This window comes from Antechinus flavipes, chromosome 1, assembly GCF_016432865.1.
Source record: "Antechinus flavipes isolate AdamAnt ecotype Samford, QLD, Australia chromosome 1, AdamAnt_v2, whole genome shotgun sequence".
In the NCBI taxonomy this organism is placed as follows: Eukaryota; Metazoa; Chordata; class Mammalia; order Dasyuromorphia; family Dasyuridae; genus Antechinus; species Antechinus flavipes.
The window spans coordinates 637,122,186-637,138,067 of NC_067398.1; the positions used below are offsets into that span (position 1 = coordinate 637,122,186).

Below are 15,882 nucleotides of genomic sequence, written 5' to 3' on the forward strand. Positions count from 1 at the left end.
CCATGTCATATAAAGCTAAGTTCTAAGTCATTTCCCTCCTCTAGTACTCAGTTTCCACATTTATCAAATGGAGATAATGATCCTTGATCCATTTCCCTGCCAAAGTGTCTCTGGGTATCAAACAGAATAGGATTTGGGAAAGTATTGTTTCACACCTAAAACACTCCACAAGATAAATGATTTCTTTTATTCTGCCAGAGCAAACATTTCCTCATAACACACTGTAATCATGGTGAGCCTAGCCAATTGGTAGTATTGATGATAAAGGGGCACGAAATCACACCATAGCCAGGAAAAATGATGCTTTTGGATGCCTACTGTAGCCCTAACAAGCAACCAAAGAAGGAAATGTGGGGATGTTCATGGGATGATTATGTGTCTGCTGCCTTTCAGTCCAACAATTGAAACTCCAATGGCATCTGTGTTGGAGCAAAACCCTCTTTTGTCAGAGTGCTGGAGCTGGGTGTGTAGGCTCTGGTCTAAATGGCTGTTTCTCACAGAGCAGAAATTGTTATAATGATAGGCACTCCACTGCAAATATCTCCAAAAGTTATGGGAGAGACATGTTATTAGTAGACAGGAAAAAGATGTTCTCAAAGAATACTGAAGACAGAAGAGGTTTTAGGATACTGACTAGTAGGACACTATATGTTGGTGGAAGTCTTAAATGATAGAATATTAGGACATACAGTATTAGAGCTGGAACAAGCCATAATGGGTGTTTAGATCAGGAAAATTTAACTTTAGGTCTATGAATGTTTTTTAAAAAATGTATTTGAATAGAATTATTTTCCTTTATAAGCCTATGCATTTTATTTAATTTTAAAATATTAAAGCATTTATAAACATTAATTTGACAGTCAACTAACATTTATTTATCTCCTTTATTCCACCAGAGCAAATATTTCCTCCACACTCTGTAATTATGGTAAGCCTAGCCATTGTGCTAAGTACACTGGTGATACAAAGAAAGGCAAAAAAAATCTCTACTCTCAAGGGGTCTAATGAGTGAGACAATATGTAAACAAATAATGAACAAGCAAGATGTATTCCGGGTAAATTGTGGTTGATCTCAGAGAAAAGGCAGTAAGATTATGGAGAACTGGGAAAAGAGTCTTACAGATGATGGGACTTCAGTTAAAACTTTATGAGACATTACTTTGAGGAATCCATAGGATTAACAAGATTGTCAGAAAGATCCCTAACACACACACAAAAAAAGGTTAAGGACTTCTGAACTAGAATAAAAACCTTATTTTACAACTGGGGAAATTGAGGTTGAGAGAGCTCTAATAACATATACAAGATCACACAACTAACTAAAGGCAGAGCTAGAAATTTCAAGTTTTCTGATTCTCACCCCAATACTCTTCCTCTACAGATGCTGCCTCCATATCATGACTGAGTTTTGAATTATTTTTATATATTAGGAATAATAAACACATAAAAGCTATATAGTTGAGTCAAGAGAAATTTGTATTAAGTTCTTACTTTATGCCAGGTAACATGCTAAAATATTGGTGATACCAAGAGAGGCAAAAGCAATGTCTGCCAACCAAGAACTGACATTTTAAAGGGAAAGCATACAAACAGCCAGGTACATATGAAATGTAGGTGAAATGGAATGTGGAAGGGGAAGGATTTAAGAATGAAAGGGATTGGGAAAGGCATCCAGCTATCATCTTATCAGAGTCTCAACTAATAACAACCTTGTGGCATAGTCAGGGCAGAGGTGATAGTCTTTATGTTAGCAATGCTGTGTACTTTATACAATACTGTTTTCTTATACTCCTGTTGTATTTTATGTAAGTATATGCGCACACAAAAGCATAAAATTCACAAAATTATACTTGAGATTCTTGGCAGGTAGAATGAAATTAGAGTCACAATTAATGAAAAGTTATCAGAAACCTTAAATGCCAATCTTTCTCAGACATGTACAACCAGTCATTTACTCTAGAAGTCTAAATCATAGCATGATTATTCAGCACATGAGTCCACTCTGAATCCATAGATATCAATCCTAGATGGAAATCTGTCAGTCTACAATGATGGGATTCATTTGTAAGAAATTTCATAAAGGATGGAGGTGGAGGTGCTTTGAGAAGAAAATCCCATGTGATCTAAATATAGTTAACTTAAAAGTAAATGGTAATTCAAACTAAATCAGTTTGAATTAACATAACTTTCCAAGTTCTCACTCCTTCATTCCTCTTGAAAACAATCTAAATAAACCTGGACAAGTGGCAAATTTATTTTGGATCACTGAATGTCACAAGTGGAAGGAAACAATATAGAATGCAAACCAGAGAGGACTGCTCTATGACCTTGAGCAAGTCACCTAACCCTGTTTGCCTCACAGTTCCCACTCTGAGGAGTAGGAGGAAGAAATTTGCCAAGAAAACCCTAGATAGAGTCACAAAGGGTCAAACATAACTGAGATGACTCTACAACAAAATTAAATATAGACTACCACATAGAATATTAGAGTTAGGCAGGGCTTTAAAAAATACAATAAAGAATGTAAGAGTAGAAAAAAAGCCTTAGAATATGCTCCAACTCATAGAAAGACTATTTTTTTGTCTTTCTTCCCCTAGTCCATTGCATACTGAATTTCTCATTCATTGTTCTCCTTCATGTCTTGCAGCTTTTGACACAGTCACACACTCTCTTCTCCGTAATATTATCTTCTCTCTAGGTTTTGATGGTATTCCTCTCTCCTGGTTCTTCTATTATGTATGTGACCACTCTCAGTCTTCTTTGCTGGATTTTTATCCAGATCATATCTGATAATCATAGATATCTCATGATACTAACTGGCCCTTTTCTCTTATTCTTCTTTACAATGTCACTTGATGATCTCATCAGCTCCCATGGGTTCAATTATCATGTCTATACCAATGATTCTCCAATCTAATTTTCCAGTGCTAATCTCTCTGCTGACTTCCAGGCTCATTTCTCCATCTGCTTATTTGACATCTTGAAATGGACACTCCATAGACTCAGCTGTCCCAAACTGAACTCATTTTTCTCCTCAAACACTCAACTCTTCTTAACTTCCCAATTAAGGACACAACCATTTTCCCAGTTCCCCAGGTTCACAACTTAAGTGTCATCTTCAAAATCCTCAGTCTTCCTCAACCCCTATATCCAATCTGTGGCCAAAACCCATCATTTTTATCTTTATAACATCTCTATCATACATCCCCTTCTCTTCTCTGATACGGCTATAACTCTGTGGGAGTTGTAACTCACTCTTTACAGTTTAGGCTTCTACAATAAATGTCTAGTTGTACATGTCTGAGAAAGGCTTCAGGTAGCTTTTCCTTAACTGTAGCTCTAATTTCATCATACATGCTAAGGATCTCAGCTACAGTTTTGATAATTTTATGCCTTTGGGTATACATATTCTTACAAAAAAAAACACAAAAGGTTTAAGAAAACAGGATTGTACAAAATATATAACATTGATCAAGTGAAGAATATTTCTCTGCCCTGACTGCCACCAGGTTGCTATTAATTGTGAGGATTTGATAAGATGATGACTGGATTCCTTTCCCAATCTCTCACTGTTAGATCCTTCCCCTTCCAGATTCCATCTGCTCTAACTATATTTCATATGTACTTGACTGTTTATATTGCCTCTCCCTTTAGAATGTCAATTCCTGGAGGGCAGACATTGCTTTTATATCTCTTTCTATTGCCAGCTTTTAGCATAGTATCTGGCAAAAAGTAAGAGCTTAATACAAATTATTTTTGACTTGACTATATAACTTGAATTTATTATTCCTAATGTATTGAAATAATTCAAAATTCAGCCACAATATAGAAGCATTATATGTAGTAGAAAGAGTATTTGGGTGAGAATCAGAAGACTCAGAATTTCGGTTCTGCCTTTAGTTAGTTGTGTGATCTTGTATATGCTATTTAACAGGGGTCCTCAAACTTTTTAAATAGGGGCCAGTTCACTGTCCCTCAGACTGTTGGAGGGCCGGACTATAGTAAAAACAAAAACTTTGTTTTATGGGCCTTTAAATAAAGAAACTTCATAGCCCTGGGTGAGGGGGATAAACGTCCTCAGCTGCTGCATCTGGCCCACAGGCCGTAGTTTGAGGACCCCTGTTAGATCATTCTCAACTCTGAGATACCTAATATATGATTGTTGAATTGAATTTGAAGATTGTTTCATTTGCCTAAACCTTATTTCTTCCATTAGATTATAAGCCCTTTTGCACACTGCAGCCAAGACTGGATTGTGCCCTATGAAGAGAGAGACATTAGAGGTTTGTCCTGAGTTGGAAAAGTAAACAAAGCCCAGAAATTGTGTAGTTGACAGGAATGCTTGATAAACAAAGGTATTTCGTCCTAAGGATGGGGGTGGGGGAGAAAGGAGGGGAAATCCAGGATAATTTACATGGCAATAAAAAAAGTATTGTGCAGCCTGAGGGAAATTTCTTGGAATTCTATTCCCAATCTAGTTACAGAGTCTTCCAAATAACTGGAAGGGATGAAGACTAAGAATCAGAAATTTAATAATAATTTTTAAAAAGTTTTTTCTAACCCTAATTCAGATAGTTGGTGACAAATATTTCTGGGAATAAAAATAGGAAATGGGAATAGAAATAGGGCTGGGAAAAGAGTTAGTCAAAAGATCTGATTTAATATTAGCCTCAAGGTATCTCCTCCTCCTAATTTAGTTCTGATTTCCACAACCTTAAAAGATACAGATTAAAAAAAAATTTAATGTTTAGATGCAACTTGGCTTGGGAAGATCTCATTGGCTTCTATACTCTAGCACATAGTAGCATGTAGGTGTGTGTGGGAAAAGGTGAAGAACTTACAGATTAAGCATATATTGATCAGAGACTATTAGTTAAAGTAGATCAAGCCTATAGGCCTCAGTTTCGGCTTCTCCAGAGTCATGTGAGTTTAGATAAGGCCTGGACTACATTGCATTGTCCAACAAAGGGATTACATGGCCGAAGAAGCTGTATATCACCTTGTCTACTACATTTCAATGATCAACTAGGGGAACAGTAGACTTATGTGACCAATCACAACATATAGTGGGCAGGATTTTGGAGGTTCTTTGTCTGAAATGAATAAAAGCTGTAAGCATTTTCAAGGCTCTGGCCCTATCCTGCTGTGAAATTTGGCTCGTAGACCAGGATGGGGTCCGCTTCTCAAGATTCCAATAAATAATTCTGCTTTCTATGAGTGATCTCTGTAGTAGTCAAATTGGGAAGGTCTTTTTGTCCCAAACAGGTGCTATAGTAGAATAAACTCTAGACTAAGATTAAAATTCTGAGATGCTTAATAGCTATAAGACAGAGGACAAACCAGATATTCCAGCTTCATTTTCCTTATCTATAATATAAAGATAATAACAACTCATCTCTGTGAGGATCAAATGAGATAATATACACAAAGAGCTTTCAAACCTTAAAATATTATTTAAATCTTAGCTATTATTGATTCCAGAAAGACTAATTTAAGATCAAAAGAAGGCAGAGGAGAGAAGCTCAATGAACATAACAAATAGAGATAAGAACTACTGAAGCAAGCAGGAGAGATAACATGGCACTTATTGGCATAACCTTTGGCAGCTACCACAATACAATGAGTCTTAGGAGTAGAGCTTTTTTCAGGTATGTAGATAACCTGTATGTATATACATACTGTAGCATAATAAGAGAAAAAAATAAATACTATTTTTTGTTCCTTGTTCAAAAAATTAATATGAAAAATGTGTTTATGATCAGAATTTTTCAATAATGGGCTGCCTCAAGGTTATTCAAGGGATTCTTATGTATGACAGGATGCTGCAAATCTATGTGTGACAAAAAAGAATTGAATTCTCAATATTGCCAAGTCAAAGGGCATATATTGTTGAGGACATAGTAGCAAAAAGATCTGGGTTTTTGTAATGGTCCCACCACTAATTTATCCTGATAATTTGAATCGATGAGAAATTCTAACATACCAAATGAAGGAACTTTACTAAGGAATTAACAGCTATCTTCCAGCCTCATAAGGGCATTCCAAATAGATATGTTTTCTGGGTACCCCAACTCTCATAGTGCTAATATATGACTTTCACAGTAGGCAGGAGAAGGAAACCTGCCTTCTCAAAGGTTAGGCTACTGACCCATAAATCCTGGGTGTTGAGTAGGGTGTTCTATCAATCTAGATAAGCATTGAATCTCCTCTACCTCTAATGTGTGACTGTAAGGTCACAGTCAATCTCAGTGATGATTGATGAATGAAGGATTAGTGAAATAGACTCTCAGCCTGAGAATGAAAAGAAGTTTGATTTCAGTCTAACACTGATAGGTTCCTTCCATTTCACTTTCTAAGGAGCTTAAAGAAGAAGGAGATTTATATAACTATGACATTATAGCCATTCAGAGCTCTCCAGGGTGCTCACCTTATCTCCCTTGAGTCCAGGAATCCCAGGTTGTCCATTTTCTCCCTGCAATAATAATTCCAAAGACATTAATTCAAAATCAAATATTAAAACTTAAATATCAGATACCAGTCTCTAAGGTCCTAAGGAATTACGTGATTCATTTAAAGTGGATTGACAGAATATAGCTTGAGTAATGCAACCCATCAGATATAGTCTGCGGTTTATGAGTCTCTCCAAGGATAGAAGAACTACTGGTTTTCAGATGGCAATAAGGTTATTTTTTCAGGACTAATACTAGCATGGGAACTTGGATTTGGAGTTGGAGTACCTAAGCTAAAATATTGATGACCCAAGTTTTTTTTTTTTTGGTTGTTGTTTTTTCACTTCTTTGATCCTTAATTTCTTCATCTAAAAATGAGAGGTTTTGATTAGAAGTGCTAGGAGTTTGAATTTTACCCTATTATTCCCCTCCCCCCCAAAAAAAACAAGGAATATTGGTAAGTAGGAGAGTAATATGAGTGGAATTGAGGATCAGAAAAATATTTATTATTTCTACTATTAATAGTAATGATACCAAAAGTCCTGGCATCTATATAATACTAAATGTTTCAAAGTCCTTTATATAAATTATTTATGTTGATCCTGAAATCATTTGAAAGTAGGTTTTTAGATATTATTATTATGATTCATTTTATATTAAGGAAACTGAAGAATAGAGAAGATAAGTAACTTGACCATAGTCATACATCAAACAAATCATAGGATAATTTAAAGAGGCCAGAAAAAAGACAATTTTGGGTGCAGAACTCTAGTTATGAAGCTGGGAGCTTTAATTATTAACATTGGGGCACAGCTGGGATTATGAAAAAGAATATTGAATTTAACCTTCAGTCCAGTTAGCCTCTGATTAGAACCATATAATTTTGGATTTGAAGGAATTTTAGAGATAATCTTGTCTAGATATGCAATAGAGGCTCATGACAGCACATCCTCTTTTTGTATTTTCTTTTGTATTTTGAAACATTTTTTAGAGAAATTGGCGGAATAAGTATGGCCAAAGAGGAAACAAAAGTATCACTTTTTGCAGAAATTATGATGGCTTAAAGAATCCATGGAGAGTCAACTAAAAATTAATTGAAATAAATAATAATGGTGGCAAAGATGCAGGATATTAAATAATCTCACATAAACTATTAATAATTTTATATATCACTGAAAATATCTAATAGAAAGAGATAAAGCAAAATTCCATGAAAATAGCTACAGAATATATAAAATATTGGGAAATATACTTCCCAACACACATACACATACATCATGTATATGAATACAACTAAAAACGTATTTTATATAAATAAAGATAAATTTTTACAATTGAAATCATATGAATTGCTCATGATTAGGTCAAGCTAAGAAAACTGAAACTTAATTAATTTACTCATCCAGTCCTATGTCATCAAAGTAACAAAAGATTTCTTTAAAGAGCTACAAAAAGTAACAATGACACCTATTTGGAGAAATAGAGGTCAAGAATCCCAAACAAAATAATGAAAAAAAAGCAAGAAAGTCTAGATATAGCAAACATCAAACCATAATATAAAATAGTAATCACCAAAACAATAAAAAAGTCAATTGATGGAACAAGTTAGGTATACAATATGGAGAAGCAAAAGAGCACATTAATCAAGTGTTTGATAATCTCAAACCCCAGTTCTTGGGCTAAGAACCGACTTTTTGACAAAACTTGTTGGATAAAGGAATGCAATTAGCAGAAACTAGGTAGGGACAAATAACTAATACCATATAGCACAATAAGCTATATAATAAAGAGTACAACAATTAGAAAAAAAAGGTGACCTCATAAAAAATAAGAGGAGCATGGGATCTTTGGAAAACAGAAGAATTAATGAGCAAACACGCAATTTAGAGGATCAGAAAAGATAAAAATGGACAAGATTATAAAGTGGGGAAAAATGGGCTTTTATTTTGTGATTTTTTTTTTTTTGATACAAACAAGATAAACGCTGGTAAAATCAGAGGGAAAACAGATAATGGTAAAAGATATTGTGTGTGTGTGTGTGTGTGTGTGTGTGTGTGTGTGTGTGTGTATACTTTCCTTACAAGCTTCTCTAATAAAAGTCTCATTTTTAAGATATATAAATAGCTGATTGAAATTTTCTTTTTGAAGTGTTTACAATTTTATTTGGCAAACAACTGAGTGTTGTGGTATACACAATTCAATTTGGCCTTTAATGATTTTCTAATAAAATGTTTGTCCTAGCTCTGTCATTTGCTTTGACACATCAGCCAGGTGTTTGACTATATACTGTTACTTGTAATTCTGAGCAAAACCAAAGCAAAACAAAACAATGCATTATACCATCGGGGTATTGCTTCAATCTACATAATTCACAAGAAAGAATATAAGCCAACTATCATATGTTATTGATATCAATAACAATCCAATAAGATTGTTCCAGTTTGGCATCTTTCTAAGTCTAATTTCACAAAATGGTTGTTAGGATGTTTGTTGTTGTTCAATTATTTCAACCATTCAACCATTATTATCCCATTTAGAGTTCTTAGCATATACACTGAAGTGATTTGTCATTTCCTTCTTCAGTTCATTTCACAGATGAAGAAACTGAGGCAGAATTAAATGACTTGCCCAAGATCACTTGCTGAAGATCATCTAGTAAGTGTCTGAGGACAGATTTGAACTTAGAAAGATGAGTATCCCTAACTACAGACCCAACAGTCATATTCACTGTGGCACCTATCTGTCCTAAGATGATGTTAGGCCTGTGGAAAAATAAAACAAAGTGGATAAATTCTAAGTCACACTTCCATTATTGTGACCTTTTTATCTTATGAAAATATACATGCAAAGGAAAACAATATCATAATGATAAGGCAAGGGAAGTTCCAAAAAATGAAACAATAGCATTTAAATGCTATCCTGTCATTCATCTCAGTCCAAGGTATGAGGAGGGGGAGAAGAAAGAAATCTGACAAGGAAAAGAAATTGTTAGAAATTGACCTCTCCTCAAGAGAAAACTAGGCCACCCTGACTACCTGTGATACAAAGGAGCCTTGATAGGACCTCAAATTGATTCAAATTTAAAGAATAAAAATAATTTCCTTATAAATAAAATCCTCCTATTGATTAAAATAAAGACCTTGGACAAAGAGAATTCATAGGAAGAAATTTGACATTAAAATATTTCTAAAGAGCCGTTAGAGAAATGCAGATTAAAACAACTCTGAGATTCTATCATCTACTCAATAGATTGGCAAAGTCGACAAAAATAGAAAATGACAAATCTTGGAGGGGTTGTGAGAAAAATTGGCAAATTAATGCACTGGTGTAACTTGATCAAACTATTCTGGAAGCAATGTGAAATTATACTCCAAAAAGTTATTAATTATGCTTTGACCCAATGATACCATTTGTGTGTCTATCTAAAAAAATGGGAAACGAAGAAGAAAGGAAAGAACCCATATGTACAACCATGTTATAGTATCTCTTTTTGAGATGGCAAATAGTTAGAATCTGAGGTAGGCTGACCAAATTGTGGTTTATTATTGAAATGGAATACTAGTGTCTTGAACAAAATAATTGAAGGGAAGAGTTTCAGAGAAAACTTTTATATACCTGAAGTAAGCAGAAACAGGAGAACAATTTATACACTAGCAACTATCTTATAAAAATGATTTTGAAAGACTTAATAATCCATATCAAAACAATTATCAACCATGATTTAGATGAACTCTGGTAAAAGTGTCACCTATTTCCTGATAAAAGATGATGGACTCATAGTAGAGATTGAGAAATATATATTTTTGGACATGGCCATTGAAGAATTGTTTTATTAATTATATATATAAGTGAAAGGATGAGAGTGAGAGAAAATAAATTTCTCTTAATAAGAAATAAATGAATTAAATTTTATTTTTAAAATGTGCTTTTGAGGAAAGATGTCCTTTAAATTAAGAGATTTTTAAAAAATGTTCCTATAAGTTTGTCTACTATCTCTCTGAGCATTAAAGTTTCTCATCTTTCAAAGGAATAAAGCAACACCTGCACTCTGTAAAAGTATTATTGTAAAGCAAGTTGTTCATAATCTTTGAAACCCTAAAGAGTGGGAGTTTTTTTATTCTTGTTACTTGTACACTCCCACTTTAATGAATGGCTAAATAATAAATAGTTAATAATTATTTTAGATGATGTTTTATATTGTTTACTATTTCATATGACTCTCACTATAACTCTTTGAGGAAGATGCTATGTTTTACAGATATGAGAACTGAGTTTGGAAGACTTTAAGTGATTTACCTTATGTAAATGACTCATCTGAGTCATGATTAAAACTTAAGACTTCTTGATAACAAATGCAAACACTCTATATTGTCTGATGCAAACAAGTTTTTTTTTTTTTAAATAAAGTCCTAAAATCATTTAATTTCCTTAAGCAGGAAAAATGTTGCCAATGTCTTCATATTTGCCCTATTGATCTGCAGAGCAAAGTACTTTTTTGGGTAGTGAGGGTGGGTGGGTAAAATAAGATGTTGTAAAGGGAAATATCCAACTCCTGTCCAGAGTTTCACAAAATTTAAGTTTTATAAAAATTAATTTTTAAAGGTAGGCAATCAGTATGTTTTTGATGTGCTTTTAATTTCTTCCCACTTACTCTCTTTTCTGCAACCCTCTATATGAGGTTTTTGTTGCTTTTATCTTCTATTTCCTAGCTTATTGGCACCTATAGCCTGTGACATCAGAGTTGGGAAACCAATCAAATATAGCCAAGTAAAGACCTATTCTTCCTTTTAAAATACTTGTCCTCTTTTGGAATTCCTGAGAGAGCCTTGTTTGAGATGTGTTTAACACACAGTAAGATGTGCCCTCTTGAATACAGGCTGACCTTATATACATTAGTTATGTCCTGGTCTCTTGGATAACTATAAACACAATGTCTCATTTCCCCATCTCTATTTCTGCTGCTCCCACTCTTCTATGCCCCAAAACTCCATGTCTCAAGCTAGGAAACTTTCTTTAAGTAGAATAAAATTCTCTCAATATAACAACTGATTGTAGTATTTTTCTGGATCACATCTTCAATGGAAATGTCTTAGTCCCCCCAGAGGTGTCTTCAATAGATTAGAACAAACATCTACAGAATCATACATGAATAGTAATCTATGTGAAAAGAAGAAAATTCCAATAGTAAAGATATAGGGACATTCAGTGAATTTCAGTAACCAGCAAAAAGGACATTTTTGATAAGTCACTGAAATTATATCAGTTTGATTTTCTCATTTATTTAAAAATGGGGTTAGATCAGATGGTCTCTGAGATTCCTTTCACTTCCAGGGTTATGTTGCTATGAATTTAAATAATGAAACATTAGAGGCATCATAGTAAAGTGGATAGAGTGCTGAACTTGGGAGTCTGGATAGCCTGGATTGCTCCAAGGCTATGTTGCTATGTATTGAAATAATGAAGCATTGGAAGCATCATAGTAAAATAGAGAGAGCGCTGAACTTGGGCGTCTGGATAGCCTGGGCTCATTGTCTGACACTGGGCAATTTATTTAAACTCTCTGTGCCTCAGTTTGGTCATTTGAAAAATAAATGTGGGAAGTGAGTCTCAATGGCCTTGGCAATCCTTTCTAGCTTGAAATCTACAATTCTCCATGATGATTCACTCTTTGAAAGCCACTCTTAAAATCTAGCCAGAAATAGCAGTTGAATATTTTAGTTGTGGGTAATTAATTTAGAGGGGGGGAAAGAAGAAAAAGAATACTTTCTCCTTTACAACCTGCATTTTAGAATATGTAATGACCCATAAGTATGGAATCATGAAAGTAGCTAGAAGAAAACCAAGTCTGCTCTAACCTCTAGCACACTATAGCAATATATCTGAGTATAGATTGTTTTTGTTTTCCTTTCCCTGGAGGGGAAAATAATTCCCTATAGGAGAAAATATAACTATAAACATGTCTCTGTAAAATGCTGATGCCATATTAAAGATGCCACTTTTTCTGATCCACAATTACTGTTAAAAAGCATTGTCAAATTTGTATTTAGGGGGTGGAGCCAAGATGGCAGAGACAACATATGTTTTTTTCTGACCTTCTCCTATAACCCTCAGACTAATTAGCAAATCCATCCTCTAAATTAGCTCTGGACAAGCAGATCCCACAGATATTGGGAGTGCAACAAATTACCAGAAGAAGACAATTTCCAAGATAATTCCAATAACTGCAGAAAAGCTCTGTTTCAATTGGAAACAAGAGAGAGGTAGCCAGTACAAATAGCTGAGCACAAATACCAGTGCAGACAGCACAGAGTCCCTGGGTGATGCAGACTCAAAGGGTGGTGTGGACTCCACGTCAGGGAGAATCTACAGGAAGAATATAGCAGCAGTGTTGGCTACTCCATCCTGGCTGCAAGCCAGCAGATCAGCAGAGAAGTTAGAAAACATCCAACACAAAGATAAATAGTGAACCCTGAAACACCAGAAACTCACAGGACCTGGCCACACCACCCAGCACTGAGAGTGAGTCAGCATGGACTCAGCACAGTACAACCCCTTATAGAGGAAGCTGCTGCTTGTAGAGGAAGTTTGAAAAACCTCCCCTACCCTAAAAGCAGAACTTAACTTTTTTTAAAAAATGAGTTAAAAAAGTAAAGAGAACTCTGACTATAGACAGCTTCTATGGTGAAAGAAAAGAACAGATATCAAACTGAAGATTCTAAATGCAGATTGTCTCCAGATGAAGCCCCAAAAGATGATACAACTGGGTCCCCATCACACAAGGTTCTTCTAGAAGAAATTAAAAAGTATCTTAAAAGAGAGCTAGAAGAAAAATGGGGAAAGGAAATAAAAACTTTGCAAAAGGGTTTGAAAAAGGCATATAACTCATTAAAAGGGAAATTTGTTAAAACTGGAAAAAGAAAACAACTCCCAGAAAAATAGAATTTGTAAAACAGAAAAAGAAAAAAAAACTCTTTTAAAAAACAGAATTTGTGAAATGGAAAAAGAAAATAGCTCCTTAAAAATTATGAAATGGAAAAAAAATCCATAGAAGAAAACAACTAATTTAAAAATTCAATTAGACAATTATAAAAAGAAGTAAAAAAAAGTAAATGAAGAAAATAATTTACTAAAATTCAGAACTGAAGAAATGGAAATGAATGACTCAATGAGACAATAAGAATCAGTCAAGCAAAACCAAAAAAAAATGTAAAATAACTAATTGGGAAGACAACTGACCTGGAAAATAGGTCTAGGAGAGACAACCTAAAGATTAGTGTACTCCCTGAAATCAATGATGAAAAAAGAGCCTAAACACTATTTTTCAGGAAATCATCAAAAAGAACTGCCCTGATGTCATAGAATCCAAAGATAAAATGGCCATTGAAAGAATTCACTGAACATCTCCTGAAAGAGACCTAAAAATTAAAACACCAAGGAATATCATGGCAAATTTCAGAACTATCAGCCCAAGGAAAAATATTACAAGCAGCCTGAAAGAAACAATTCAAAAACTGAGGAGCCACAATAAGGATTACTCAGGACCTAGCAGCTTGCACATTAAAGGAGTGAAGGACCTGGAATCTGATATTCCAAAGGCAAAGAAACTTGGAAAGCAGCCAAGAATAAATTACCCTACTAAACTAAGCATTTTCTTTCAGGGAAGGAGATGGGCGTTCAACAAAACTGGTGAATTCCATTTATTTTTAATGAAAAGACCAGAGCTAAACAAAAAATTTGACCTCTGAACATATTGCTCCCCATAAGTTTACATATATAATATATATATATATATATATATATATATATATATATATAATATATATGACATATATATTATATATATATATAATCAAATTTTCTCAATTCTACCCCATAGCCTAATTCACAACCATAATAAAAGTCCATCATCTCAAAAAATCAGTAGATCCAAAACACGTTTTTTTTTTTTTTTTTGTTTTGTTTTTTTTTGGTAAACTCTCTTCTCTTCCTAATGTTTCTATTTTTTGTTGACAACCCCACCTTATCAATTACTCAGGTCTGTTGCCTGAAAGTAACCCTTGACTCTTCCCTTTACCATTGTATCCAATCAGTCGCCTACTCAATTCTACCTTCATAGTATAGTTTGCATCCATCCACTTTTTTTTTCCCCACATAGCCACCATTCTTATTCATTACCTCTCACTTGGACTATTGAACTTCCCTCCTAATTGATTTCCCCACTTCCAATACATCTTCTGCAGAGATACAAAATTGATGTTCCTAAAGCTTAGTCCTAACCATGTCACACTCAGAATAAAATATAAATTCCTCTTTTTAATGTTTAAAGCACAACATAGTTTTATTCCAGTTCTACTTAATAGGCTCCTTCCCTATTCATATCTTTTATGTATGCACCATTCCAGGCAAGTTTGCTGATGGGTCCTGCCTAGCTTGATAAGCACTCCCTTCTTCCTAACTTTCATCTCAAAGAATTCCTAGTTTCCTTCAAAACGTAGCTTACAGAAGTCCATCATGATCACCTGTACCTTATACTTCCTGTCTCTACTGTTCTTAGAAATGTCCATATTCATACATAGTTCAGTACTAAGACTAGAGAAATGAAGATACCTGTACAATTTCCTCTGAACATATAGCTCCCCATAAGTTTCTTGAGGTTAGGCACTATATACTGTTTTTGTTTTCATATCATGGCACCTAGTACAATGCCTATACATAACAGGCCCTAAGTTAATAAGCTTCTCAATAGATGAACATTTATTAAGTGCCTTCTATGTACCTGACATTTTGTTAAGCACAAGATATTGAATTTAATGAAGAGGTAATTTGGCTTTATGGGAAGATTCTGGATTTGGCATCAGAATCCAGTTTCATGATTATTATCTTTGTTACATAATTAACAGTTTTTTTTTCTTCCCTGTTTATCTTTTTTAAGCTTCCCTTTAGTCTTGTAGTTAAAGATTGAATTTTCTGGGGCAGCTAAGTGATGCAGTGGATAGAGCACAACCCCGAAGTCAGGAAGACCTGAGTTCAGATCTGGTCTCAGACACTTAACAATTCTGAGTTTTGTGACTCTGAACAAGTCACTTAACCCCAATTGCCTCAGAAAAAAAAAGGTTGAATTTTCTGTTCCACTCTGGTCTTTTCATCAAAAGAATATGACACTCCCCTATTTCACTAAATATCCATCTTTCTCCCTTAAAAATTATGCTCAATTTTGCTGAGTAATTGATTTTTGATTATGATACAAGCTCCTTTGCCTTCTGGATTATCACATTCTGAGCCCTCCAAAACCTTAAAGATGAAGCTACTAAATCCTGTGGAATCCTGACTGAGTCTTCTTGATATCTGAATTATTTCTTTCTAGCAGCTTGAAGTATTTTCTCCTTGATCTGATAATTCTGGAATTTGACTATTGTGATGACCGTGTATTTAA

At 34.4% G+C, this 15,882-nt stretch overlaps 1 protein-coding gene across 1 annotated transcript in view; it reads right to left on the reverse strand.

The window, feature by feature from the left end:
- The window catches only part of LOC127547835 (collagen alpha-1(XXII) chain-like), a 146,769-nt gene that overhangs the window by 48,991 nt on the left and 81,896 nt on the right, over positions 1-15,882 (reverse strand). Inside the window, exon 9 of the mRNA XM_051974891.1 lies at positions 6,428-6,472. Coding sequence (XP_051830851.1) covers positions 6,428-6,472 — 45 coding nt within the window. The remainder of the gene's footprint in view (positions 1-6,427; positions 6,473-15,882) is intronic.